At 41.9% G+C, this 13548-nt stretch overlaps 1 protein-coding gene across 1 annotated transcript; it reads right to left on the bottom strand.

The window, feature by feature from the left end:
- Positions 1-9638: 9638 nt before the first annotated feature.
- On the bottom strand, positions 9639-10981 carry LOC136943392 (homeobox protein vent1-like). Its single transcript, XM_067236679.1, has 3 exons — positions 10705-10981; positions 10359-10591; positions 9639-10022 (listed from the first exon to the last, which is right to left on the bottom strand). Exons 1-3 carry the CDS (start codon positions 10967-10969, stop codon positions 9759-9761), a joined length of 762 nt encoding a protein of 253 aa, XP_067092780.1. The 5' UTR covers positions 10970-10981; the 3' UTR covers positions 9639-9758.
- Positions 10982-13548: the final 2567 nt, after the last annotated feature.

The raw sequence follows: 13548 nt of genomic DNA, 5'->3' as shown, positions 1-13548 counted from the left end.
AGAGAGGTTTTTCCATTTCTAACCATCTCCCCTCTGCTCGGTTTGTGTAGAGTGTATGGCTTTATACTGTGCTTCTGAAATGGAGCACATTCTGACACTTCAACTTCAATAGCACTGGGATAGGTAGAAAAGGGAAAAATAGTTTTAAAAAAGAGGGGGGAAACAGATCAAAGGACACAGAGAGAGGAGGGAAAAAAACCATTGGGGAGCAAAGTGTGACCTACGCACAAATATAAAATGCAGCTGAGTCATGCTTTTCTAACGGCTGAGGGAAGTGAGGCAGCGAGGCAGCGGGATAGCAGAATGTGTTCTGCACTAAATATTTCAGTAAATCAGCGTTTGATCTTTAATTGCAGTATTAAAGCACTATTAGCCCAGATCAAACCAGCTAATCTAGATAAACAGAGAGGGGGTTGCATCGGTGTGGTTGTGAGGTACAATAGCAGAGACAGTTCTTAACAGAATACCTTGACCTGGGCTTTTATATTTACTCTGCACATCTCTCAAACACAACACAATAGATGTTTTTTTGCCAACAAGGCTGGGAAAGGATACAAGGTCAACAAACAGACGAATAAACACAGTAACACTGAAACCTGAGACCTGGGTACATGGACAAAATGGTTACATAAACCATTACTTGCTTGGCCAACGTGAACATTGTTCCACAAGCTGCACATCATTATTAGGATGTTATGTGGAATTATCCAGGTATTTTATTTCTCCCAGCTAGGGCCTCAAGTGTTTTGTTTATCATAGAGAAAGACAATCTCCAGGATTATCTTGACGACCTCATCAGCACATGAATGTAGAGTGAGAGAGAGACATGCAGAAAAATAGACGGAGAAAGAAGGAGACAAAGAGAGAAAACAAAAGACAGACAGATACAGACACAGAGAGATAGAGAGAGAGAGAGAGAGAGAGAGAGAGAGAGAGAGAGACAGACACAGAGACAGAGAGAGAGAGGCAGAGGCAGAGAGATAGAGACAGAGAGTCCTTATATGGCAACTCCTGGGGAGACCTGGGGACCTACAGTCTTTGAAGTGAGAATCTGCCCCGGCCTGAGGGAGATGCCTAAATTAAAATATCTTCAAGGGAGACTGACAGGCACTGCTGTTGTCTGCGAGCCGCCTTCAGACGAGGAAGCAGATGAGGACTAGGGAGAACCCAGAGGTGATCTTACCCCCATACATGTGAAAGTGACAGGGGGATGGCCGAGTGGTTAGAGAATCGGGCAATTAATCAGCAGGTTACCGGTTCGATTCCTGGCCGTGCAAAATGACATTGTGTCCTTGGTTAAGGCACTTCACCTACTTGCCTCAGGGGGAATGTCCCTGTACTTACTGTAAGTCGCTCTGGATAAGAGCGTCTGCTAAATGACTAAATATAAATGTAGTTCCACAGCTACAATCTGCACATGGCCAAAGAAAACCCTCCACCCAACCATTGTGGTACATTCATGTAGGGCAAACTGGTTCTGTCAAATTCAGTCACTGACAGAGGTCACGATGGTAACCTGTGAAGCATAGCTTGACTACAGACAATCCTTAATTGGTATGTGTATTGATTTTGCCCCCACAGCTAAGTCTTTGGGTGAAGATGATCTTGACTGAACATGATGTGTTTCAGGCTTGGACAATGATGGTGGTGCTACAGAGCAGGGAAGGGTGGGGGTATCAAGCTGTGTTGGTGCATTCATAAACACCTCTGAATGTGAGATAGCGAGAGGTCACACATTGCTGAACACATTGAAACAGCAGGAACAAAGTAAAAATGTACTGCCTTAAAGACAGACACATTCGTCTAAATGTGAAATTTGTTCCAGCACGGTTCATTACAAATGGCTAGCAGTGGAAATGGTGTATTTCGATATGTGACCACCCTCAGAAGTCATTTACACCATTTTGTCTGTTAATTTCAGCTGGATCACTGAAGCCTGGCCTGATGCCATGGACTCACATATTATTTTGACCTCATTTACTCTCCACCATTTATCCCTCTCTCTTTCTCCTTCCCTTTCTCTCTCTGTCTCTTTCTCTCTGTCTGTCTCTCTCTTTCCATACCTCACACAGACATGTGTTGCACACTCAAATCCAGACAGGCTTTCATGTATTGAGAAGAGTGTTTGCCATCTCAGTGCTGCAGGTGTCCTCCTAGACCTCCCACCAGGTGCCAGGTGTCTATCTGCCTGGAAGCCCACCCTCCTGGGCACCCTGGGAAAGGTAAGTGTACCTCCCTCCTCTCTTGCCCAGACACAGCCCCCTGGCCTCATTCTGTCAGCCCCCCGCGCCAGATGCAGATTGGCCCCTGCATGTAGGGCCCGTGGAGGCCCCGTTTTCAGCTGTCTGCCTCCCCAACTCTCCCACTCAAGGCAGGAAACAGGGGGAGGGGAAGTTAAAAACATGATAACTACTGGGAGATGTAGGGAAAGCTTTCCTGTCTGTATATCCATGCTATACAGAGATGTGTGTGTATGTGCTGATGTTTAAATAAAATGCTTTTGTACCAACATCCTGAGTACCGATACAGATGATTGCATTCCTCGAATTTGGCCTTGGGTTGATTTCCTGTAAATCTGCAGGAGTGGTTTTGGAACATTATTATTCTAAGACATACTTTGTTTCTAAAGAGAAATAGTTTATATTGAATGTGTGACCAAGACCTCCTCGCTTTTACACAAACTATTTGAGAAATCTATCGAAATCAGTCAACATATTTTTTCCTTTCTAAACATTTGCCACGGCCGCACAACATGTTTTTCCTTTCAAAGAAATCTGACATTGTAGTTTATTTTAGTACAAAAATTCCTAAATGGATTAGTACATCAGTAAATCAATGATACATATGTATTGTTAATGGTGTGTAGCAACTTAAGGTACAAGTTAATTCCACCTAATAGACAAACCACTTTTGCAAAACAGAACTTCTGTGAATTGACAAAACTCTGACAAAACTAGTTCCTGATACATGGCAGGTCTATTTAGATGAACAAGCAGCTTTTGTTGCCCACTTCTGAGAAGTGAGACATTTCTGCTTAACACTGCATTTTCTATCTCAAATGTAAAACTTGGCAAAAAAATAAAAAGATTTTACAAAGTAGCATGCTAAAATGTAGCCAATTATAAGACACCCCTGAGAACTGAGACTGAAACGAGTCAAGGGTTTTAACAAAGGTGAATGGACCTCACAATCCCTTTTCTGGCACACGTACAGTACAGGGAGAGAGGCAGGGAGAAGGGGAGAGAGAGCAGGGAAGAGGGAGGGGGAGAGAGAGCATGAGAAAGAAGGAAGAAGTGAGATAAAGAGAGAAACAGAGAGGGAGCGAGAAAGTGAGAGTGAAAAGGGATGAAGAAAGGGAAAGAGAGAGGGAGAGAGAATGAATACAACTTACAAGTCAGGCACATGATCGACTCATGAAGCTCTTAAAGGACTATTTTTAATGAGGTCACAGAGAGCACAAACCAGTGTGTGATCATGTTTGCGCATCAGTGCTAGAGATTGCTGCCACCCAGTGGTGACTCTCATAACAAATACCACTTTAAACAATGTTTCACACAATATGTAACACAACTTAGTGAAGTTCAAAATAGCTTAGTTTGCCGTTGTTTAAGCTCTATTCTTAAAGTTCATCCTTGCAAACTCCAAGGGCCAGAGATAGATAATGTTGACCTGCTACGGTGAAATGCCCAGTGAGGACAACCTGGCCATGGATGACAGGCCCTCCTTTTCAGTCTCCATGATGCATGACTGCTGCCTCAAGACCTGCAAGCTCAGAGCCTCTAGAAGAGGAGTGCACAGTTTCATCTCTGGCTGGTTTGCACTGGCCTTGACATGGCACAACACTCCCCCAATGTGTGTGCGTGAGTGTGTGTGTGTACGTGTGGGTGTGTGTGTGTGCCTGCATGTGTGTGTGTGCGCACATTAGTGCATGTGAACGCCTGTGTGCCTGTGAATGTGTGTGTTTATGTGTGCGCCTCTGTTGTGTGTGTTGTGTGCGCGTGCTGTTGTGTGAGTGTCTCACTTCAGCACACCCCGAGAGTCCTTGTCTGGAGACCTTCAGTGCTAAAAGCATGGGACCTCTCTCTTGAGAGAGAGAGACAAAGACCCTGAACCGATAAGAAAATTTTTCAGTAGTTTCGAATAAACTCTTCATTCTCCCTCCTTCCTCGCTCCACTCCTATAGACGCCTTGCCTGGAAGATAGTAGAGAATTAATTATTGTAGCCAATGCCATCAACCTTGCAGAAAATTCAGAACATTTTTTTTCCCTGATTACTTTGTCTTTCTGTCTAGTTTGGGGAATCTCTGAGGTCCCTGAGGGTACGTGCCATGGTCTGACACCAAGGAGGTGGGCTAAATGCTGAGCAGGCACAGAAAACAGCTACTTTGTCTTCCTCAAACATCTTCAAGGTCCCTGGGGAGGGATAAAGGTTCAGGCAGAGATGCAGGCATCAGGGAGAAGGAGCTGGCACCTCACAGGGTAAGACTGCTTCCTTCTGGACTCTACTTCATAACTCTCCAACTTTCTGGTGCAGCTATAGAACATTACAATTCCAAAACAGACAGTTGATTTCAACAGTTTCCGTGAGTAACAACATCTGTCTGTGTTCTAGATTTACTTGCTGAAAAGTCTCGATGTACTACTGTGTACAGGTTGTAAACTGCAGGGGTGTGTGTCAGAAATTACTTGACGTTGGATCTTCTTTGAAACTGTTTTATGTTTGATATTGTGCGACATCTTGTGTGTTTTCCCTATAGGTGGCTGCAGTAGAGGACTCCCGGGGGCACTTTGCACTCGCTGTTCCTTTTTCCTATGCATATACCTCTTTGAGACTTAGCTTTAAAGAGGCATAGGGCATGGGAAAATGGGGCTGCAGAGGTATTCCACAGGACAGTCCCTGCTACCAGCTCTCCGTGTTCACCCCACATACACCTGGAACCTAGCCAACGGCTTCAGACGGAGAACACGCCTTGGACACTCCAGCCTCTCCCTACAGATGATGGGACCAGTCTGCTGGTTGTAATGACCGCTATTCAAAAGCATATATGTATGTTCAACATTTCGATTTCATAGTATAAAGTCAAGATATGAATGTTGATGGTGTTATGTTGTATGTTGTTCCCCCTCCTCGAGTGGAGGGGGGGCCCTTTTGGTCTTGATCGCCATGAAGCTATATTAAAATACACAAAGAAAGAATCACTGCTCCCTGGTTTGTTTGCATCATTCTTTGAGAGACTATTGTTTCATCACAATATTTAAATGTTCAATCTTCCTTCCGATGATAGTTCCAGTAAGTAGACATTCAATCTTCTCATGCAGTTTATGACGGTTGAGTTTTGAGCTTTAACAGTCTTTCTATGCGACTAAATAGCAGAAAGTTCAGAAGGTGTGGGTATCAGTACAAGGTTAACTGCATGTTCAAATTATAATGACATGGTGCTGACAACAGTACTGTAGGACAAACAGTCACCAGACCCGTCTCCACTGAGTCTCTCTGGTGTCCAGCTTCCAACCAGCAGCAGTCAACAGCAAAGCCATTAACACATTCTTACCTGAGTGCCACTCACTTTGTATACAGTATGTCTCTATTAGTGCATGCTTAAGCTATGACACTAGTTGATCACACTGTGGGCTGGAGGGAAGTCGGAGACAATTCAATAGAGACTTCATTTTTAAATGAAACCATACAAACCTAGGGTGGTTGAATTGTACCATAAACAGTTGGATGATCATGACATTGCTCCTATTGACTTAATGGAAGATTGTGCCTCCTAGTGGGGCATGTCTGTCATTTCTACCAAACTTTAAAAGGAGAAAGGATTTAGCTATGTTGATGAAATCTGCCATTGAGTGTAAAGTGCACTCAATGAGATATGCATTCAAACAAGAATGTTCAATTTCGAAAGTTAACACATTAAGACCCAATAATTCGTTGTGATAGAATGACTCAATCAGCCACCTATATGCTGATATCAACTAACGACTTAACGTGAGGCAATAGACACCTAGGGCAGACTTCAGGGCGCCGCGCGCCTCTTTGCTTTGAGAGCAGTGCGAATAGACCATTTAGAGACAATGGAGCTAAATGTATCTCAATGATCTTGTACTTACTCTAAGATATAAAAGAAGATTCGAAGATAGTACAGGACACCAACCCAGAATATTTGCGTAACTGACATTGATATCAAACATGATTACTACATCATTACTAAAGGACTTTATGTTGTACTGTATGTGCTGTATTTGTGAGTTGTTGGAATACTGAATACTGAGGCAAAATCCAAAGCCCTACTCTCCTTCCAATTCTCTTGAGGCAGTTCAAAAAAGTACGTATGTTTGCTAACATTTTTATCTTACATTTAAGAAAACTTGTGGATCACTCATAAAATAAAATAAATATCACACAGGACTGTTATGTGAAAAGTCTCAAACGTATCCTCTCTCAGGCATTCGGTTTGAATAAACTTTATAACAAACTTCTGATTAAAGTAAATTGACAGAAAACAGAAACAGAAAATCATGGAAAAATGATTTGATAAACTACACGTCTCACTGGACCTTGTAAGAAAGCATCCAAGTTGGCTTTATTCGATGTTTTGGATTCGTAGTCGCTATAATCAAACTAGGCATTCCAATGGGGCTACTGAAGTAAAATCCCTGTAAATTACAAAGTAATGAGTATTAAAATAATGTTTTATTTGTAATAAATGCATTCTCAAGAAGGTTGCATAAAGGTAGGCTACATGATTATATATAGGCTATATATATGAAGTTATACTTATAAAATAAATAGTACGTATAGGCTATACAACACTGGTGCAAAGGTGAATACAAACCTAGATATTAGATTTCTATAACGATTCCATTAAACATGAATAGAAGTATTGAACAATTCTATAGCAGCAATCAAGGGCCATAATACAATATTTTAAAACACCTTAATAATAATGAGTCAGAATCAGTGGATGGAGAGGTTGCTGGTATACGTTTTGGATGGGGAGTCGTGGTAAGTGGGTGGGAAGTCGCGGGGGTGGGTGGAACTCTATTGTCTGGTTATAGGTGGGGTGCTGTCCAGACGCAATGTGGTGCTGAAATGTTGGAGCGGAAGCATAGGCCAGCAGTGGCAGCATGGATGTTGGCACAACAAAATCCGAGTTCACATCCTGTTGTACCTCGCGCTTTAATTTCATCCTTCTGTTCTGAAACCAGGTCTTCACCTATACAGATGTGTAAAAAAGTACATAATAGTTCGGTCAAAACAACAATATATAATTGTAATTACGTTAAACAGGCCAAAACACATAACTGCTAGCTGACCTTACCTGATTTTCAGAAAGACCCAGTTTATCAGCTATTTTTCTCCTCTGCGTGGAGCCCAGGTATTTGTGCGTATTGAAGGTTTTTTCTAGTCTGTAGATCTGGTCACATGTGAACTTGGTTCTCATCCGCCGACTGAGCGCAGCCTCGCCCTCGTTGTCATCCGCCACCTCACTCTCATAACCTGAAGTATAGCCAAAGTTATCTGCACAGATAAAACGTTATTGGTTAAACAAGTTCAACAGTTAATCAACAATATAATTCATTCAGTTGTTCGAATGGATACATGTAGCTACGTAACCTACTGTTTGGTGATATCGATGTGAACATTTGTTTTGATTCCCTTGTCAGTTCTTCTAACTCAATATGAAGCCTCGACTCTGAAAGATTTTGTTTACAACCTTCTGATTGTTTCTGAGATCTTGGACTATGAATTGTATCCTCAACGTCATTAAATTCCGTTTGCTTTGTGTAAAAACTTTGAGACAGCCATTGCACTGAGAAGTTCTTCGCCATGATAGGCCTATATCTGTGCGTTTGAGTTTTCGAGACTTGGGCCTTCGTTTATATAAGAGACATAGCTCTTTATTGGCGTATGCAAATGCTTCTCAACGGAACCATAGACACTTGATTGTCGTCCTAATTAAAGATAATAGCTGTTGCAATCGTGGTGTTTCGCACGCTCTGTGCTTGGTTGATGTGTCCAGGCGCCGACAAGTCTGAGTAGAGCAATCGAGGACATATGCCTACAGTAGCATAGTAGCCTATCTGCAGGGAATAAATCTAAACTCGGAATGGAATGTTTCAAGAGCTTTGTGTTTGGATGTCTGGAAAGGTGCTGAATCATTTGCAATCAATGGGATTCAATGACTATAGGCCTACCTATATGTGAATACGGTCATAATCACGTCAACAAATGATGATGAGAGAACCTCCTTGTGAATTTTGCGTTATTAGCAAATACAAAATGTAATCTCCAATGGGAATGTATTTCCTAGTAAGCTTGTCCATTGTCTTTATCAGAGTCCCTAAGAAGTTTGTTTTGGGAGGCAGAAGAGCCGTCGTCTGCAGCTGCTGATGAGGCCTCACGCGACCAGTTGTCACAGACAGTGGGTGTGACCGCGGTCAGCAGGCATCAATAGAAAGTGAGAGAATCCTGTTTGATCTTTATTGACTTGCATTTCAATAGCCGTTGTTTCCCAAGCGACTGACACCCAAAGAACCATTGAAAACCAAGGCTTGAAACAAAAAATATTGTAATATTTACAGACAAAAGAAGAAAACGTGTACAAGTTTATTGTTAAACGTGACAGTTTTCTCAGTATTTACATAATCTAGGCCTATCATGTAAGTATGCCTGCAAGGGAAAACTTTACTGGCCCTTGATATGCATGGACTGATCCTACACTGATTTGTTGTGCGTATACAAGGGACTGGACGTCAAGGCACTGGGGCTCAGCAATCTAATCACAGATTCACAGACCCAGGATAACCCCAGGTCTAACTTCAAACCTAAAACTGGTGGTCTCCTCAGACACACAATACCCCAGACTTTCTGGAGCCTGTCCCGGGGGCTCCTATGGTAAGTGTAAACACATCAATGACAGGTTTAATTGGGACTAATTGTTGACCATGATCTCCCCGTTAGCTTGCGTTTGAAGTGCCGCCACTGGGACAAACAGAATTAGTTGACGCGCATATGAAAGCACAGCACGAGACTGCCAGCCGTTGAGATTAGGGCAATGTCGCCGCCAAATCCTATCCCAATGATCCGTCTGCGTACACTACAAATATCCAATATCTATTTGATACGAAAGATTCCTGAACAATTGATCGTTTCTGTTATGACGATGTAGGTGTATGTTTGTGGTTGAAAATGGAATTGCATCCAAATATGTTACTAATCAACGTATGTCTTCCTTTAAGTTTGGGTTCACTGGTCGGACTTTAATGATTGAATTAGCACGGGAGGCGGTTTACGTACGACCCTTAACCCAAAACGATAAGTGTATCTGATACACAATTCGAATGTTCGCCATAACCCACTGACAACCTTATCCTCAATGTCCGATCCCATTTTATGGACAGAAGGACTATGAAGATGTAAGCATGTACATATAATCCTCTGTACATTTAAAATTACCCGCCTATCAACATTCAATTACCTATAATCACAAAACTATCCACCTTTTTCTCAAACCAAACCTAACCGACGATAAGTCAATTTTACTGCAATATAAAATGGTAATGCCACCATTGAAAAAAGTCCAAGATTGTGATAGAAAGCTTTTTATTGAATCATAAAATAAACATTTGTCCCTATACATATTTGCACAAAAATATAGGCCTATATATTTTACATATCACATTTATACAAGAAGATTGCACTTATTCTACACATTTTAAGTGTTTTGGTCGATAGTTCTGTCTTTCGAGCAGTTTTAGAAGTAATGCGGATTGGACATAATTGCCTGTGGCTGGTGCGAAAACATATGTGGCATTGGCATTTGTGGCACCATGGAGTGGTATAATGTGTGATTTGCTGTGGCGGAATATGGAAGTTGCTGTCCAGCGAAGCCATGGTTCTGAAAAGGGCTTATGCGTGGAAACACCATCGGAGACAGTGTGGGAGTAAGGTAATCAGCGCGCAAATCCTGGACCTCACGTTTCAGCTTCATCCTCCTGTTTTGAAACCAAGTTCTCACCTGTAACACAAAATGTACAAACGTTGAGAATCAGTATCAACAACACCAACGACCAACATTTAAATTGAATGGTTTGAACCGAATGAATGACGATTGCATTGGTGTAGTTCTGGCATGGCACTAGCACTGCACTCCTCAGCTCATCCATTCCGTATTGTCACAATGATTCATGTCCACCTGTCCATGTTATATATTATGCTACCTGCCTTGTGACAGTACGTGTGCTATGCCAGCTATGCTCCAATGCAATTAGTTCCACACTGCCAAAGGCAAACATGTTTCCATTGTAATAAATAGTTAAAATCATACGTTAGTGTTGCACAAAGCGGCCCGTACCTGAGTTTCAGAGAGATTCAGCTTCAGTGCGGTTTTGACGCGCTCCCCAGCATCCAGGTATTTATGCTTGTTGAATATCTTCTCCAATTTATGAATCTGCTCTGGGGTAAACTTAGTTCGCATACGGCGTTGGGCCCCATTCCGTTCTCCGTCGCTGCCATCCTCAAGAGAAGGACATTCCGAAGAAGCTGCCTCACTCTCATACCCAGATGAGTATCCATTGTTTTCTGTCACTGCAATAGAAAGTAGATGTATGTTAGTTAACTGCATATAATTTTGTCATGTTGTTTACAGTTAAATACGGTAGGCTATGTTACTGTGGGAAAAGTCAATAGTCTGTACTTACGAGTTGGTGAGGAGCACATTGTCTGATGCACAGAGGACTCCAGGCTAAAATTTGGATTGCTCTTCTCAGTAGAAGCCATTTTTGTCGAGTTTGGCTTGGGCTGTAGGTAAACCTTGTTGTAAGAGGTAGGCTGTCGTGGCTGGACCATACAGGGCACATGAGGTCTACCCAGGGTTGGCATATTTTCCATTGGTTGCAAGGCATTGTTTGGTTCACTCTTGAGATAGCTCTGTGCCATCCAGTCGACGGAAAGTATTTTAACCATCTTCGTGTTGTTACTGTTTCTTGATTGTGCCTAAATTCTATACAACTATTCCCGAAGCTTGGTCAACAAACAGTAGTCTATGCACTCAGGGTCAGAGTGCTGTGAGAAGTTCTAGAGGGTCAGCATTTATATGCCCAGCCCTCTCCCAAATTTGCATCAACAAAGACGCGTTAACGCCTGATCGATTCCCAATGATTAGGGCTAATGGGTCGTTATTGAAGTCTTTACATATCCTGTGAGTGTGTGAAAGCCTGGCGCCACCAAGTCTGTGAGAACCAGTTGATCTCATACATTTGCCTGCCCCGAATGAAAATGTAACACTACTGGAAACAGCAGTATAGCAGACAGAGGTGGAGACCGCTTTCAAGTTTCGAATACAGTGGCACTAGTTTGCCCCGCTGCTTCAGTAAAGAATACCAAATACATTGGGATTTAATTACTGAGCCCATCCCATGCAAAGTCTATGATCATTTGTCCAAGCATGATATTTACGCGACAATGAAGAACACACAAACAAACTAACTTTATAAACTTCTCAGAAACAAAGTCTCTATTTCAAAATATGTTTAGCCCATATATTTGCCGAACTCCAATGCAGATAGGCCTAATGAGAAATCCAATGTTGCAATACATTGCCAGGCCTGATTGAACTGATAAATTATTTAAATAAAATAGACAAGACAACGTTAGAATTCTCTGAACTGAAAAACATCCAAATGTGCTCAGTTAACCCCAAAATAAAGTTTTGATGATCATGTCACTCTTCCTTCCTAAGAGCCATCCCCTTCCTCAACGCTGGGCTCTCAAATGGAAAACAAAAGCGCGTACAATACAGTTGTAATGGTTTAGTATTAACACGTCTTCGATACCCCGGTGAGCACTGGCGCCAGTGGACCAACAGCAAGCTTTTGCCACCGTCGGCTCATTGCAGATCAAAGGTATTACAGTAGCAACACAATTAGAGTTGATTGTCCGGCAGTTAAAATGTAAACAGGGCAAAGAAAGCCTGGACACTGTCAGACACACAAGCCTGATTTTGCGCATTTGTCTACACATAAAACCACAATGATGTTTGGTCTACCAAAAGGCGTCGTTATTGGGACACATTATCTTTTTTTAAGTGTTTAAGTTTTTATAAGTGCTTGAGTATTATGGCGTGAACGTCTGACATTATCAGCGCGGACCGTCCAGGCCGCGGGCTCCTATGCAAACCTCTTCAAGTATTTGAGCCTTTTGAGACTAAATATCCCCAGCAGCTACAGGACAATGACACTAAAATGATCGCTTAACTCTGACAATGCAGATAAAGGTTTACTGAATGTCTCTTTTATCGACGATCTGTTGTTGTAGAGACTAGCCTCACAGACGGCCAATTACGCCCTTTATTTGACCGAGCTTTGAAGATGCGTTCTGATCCGGTTAGACAACAATAGGAGCTGTCCGCTGCTCGCGGGAGACCAAGGGGGGAAGTCGGCTCCATAGAGCGCGTATTTCCTCGACTCCACGGCTAGTCTCGTCGACAAATTGGACCTCCGACTTCCACGACGACTAAATCGTGCAGTAGTCTAGGATTTCTGAATAGTGTCATGCCCAAAACGTTCTCACTCAGTAGTAGGATTGCATGATGAGACAAATGAAGTATATTAAAAGCTCACTTTATTCAAAGTGACCTGCCACAGCTTTTGAGCATGATCAATGGCACATCTGGCTTTGTTTATGGACTATAGTATCTACACTATATTCATGAACAAAGAAGATAAGAAAAAGTGACAACACAAACTGAGTTTGCTAAAGCTTGATGTGAACATGTAAGCCTAGGATCATTGATATATTGTTGTTGAACTTTTTGTTCTAATACATGTTAGCTATTCACATGATTGAATTCACAATAAATTGAATCTATTTTAGTTGTTTGATGTTCACACTAATTATTTTCATTTTGCAAGATGTACTTAAACAGTATGAAAGATAACAGCATTTTCTGAGAGCAATAGGCTACTGAAACTAGATAAACTGATTGTATTGCTGTAAGCAATAGTCAACCTTAATTAAACTGTAATGGTTAGTGCAACCATTACTTCCATGTAGACATCTGTCCAACCCATACAGCTTATTACTATTATCAACATTTTACATTTGCTGTCATTTAGGTGGTGCTAATTGATGTCTGACTAGCAAGAAATTAAGGGTCTTTGAGAGATAAATCAAACTACGTTGGTCTTGACGTCAAGAATTTTCCAAAGTAAAGACCATTTTTAGTACATTCATTTCTCATCTAAAAAGGGATTTCAATAAAAATGTCAGGTGATACAAGCTGACGTCACGCTGTGTTTAAAACTGTGTTTAGTGTCAACACCATATTATGAGGGGTCGAGCTTCTTTTCTGCTAGTGTGTTTACGGCTGGGTTTTGATATTCTTTTAGATTTGGGAAAATATTACAATGGTAGGTGATTCCTGCTGCATTAAACCATTGTTGTTAATGGTGTTAAATGTTTCCAAATATAATTGCTTGCCATTGGCATTCAGCTTGTCCCAGTAGGGCCCACTTTCTTTTTCTTTTCCTAGGGATAGGGTTAGC

The sequence above is a fragment of the Osmerus mordax genome, chromosome 5 (genome assembly GCF_038355195.1).
Source record: "Osmerus mordax isolate fOsmMor3 chromosome 5, fOsmMor3.pri, whole genome shotgun sequence".
Taxonomy (NCBI): domain Eukaryota; kingdom Metazoa; phylum Chordata; class Actinopteri; order Osmeriformes; family Osmeridae; genus Osmerus; species Osmerus mordax.
This window is presented reverse-complemented; position numbering and strand designations above follow the sequence as displayed.

What these genes read in the sequence shown, in the direction of transcription:
- LOC136943392 (XM_067236679.1), bottom strand. Translation starts at nt 10,969, where the DNA reads ATGGTTAAAATACTTTCCGTCGACTGGATGGCACAGAGCTATCTCAAG. An exon ending in AATGTGCTCCTCACCAACTC is followed by an intron (nt 10,592 to 10,704) that starts GTAAGTACAGAC and finishes TTTCTATTGCAG; the next exon opens with TGACAGAAAACAATGGATAC. An exon ending in TGAATCTCTCTGAAACTCAG is followed by an intron (nt 10,023 to 10,358) that starts GTACGGGCCGCT and finishes TTTGTGTTACAG; the next exon opens with GTGAGAACTTGGTTTCAAAA.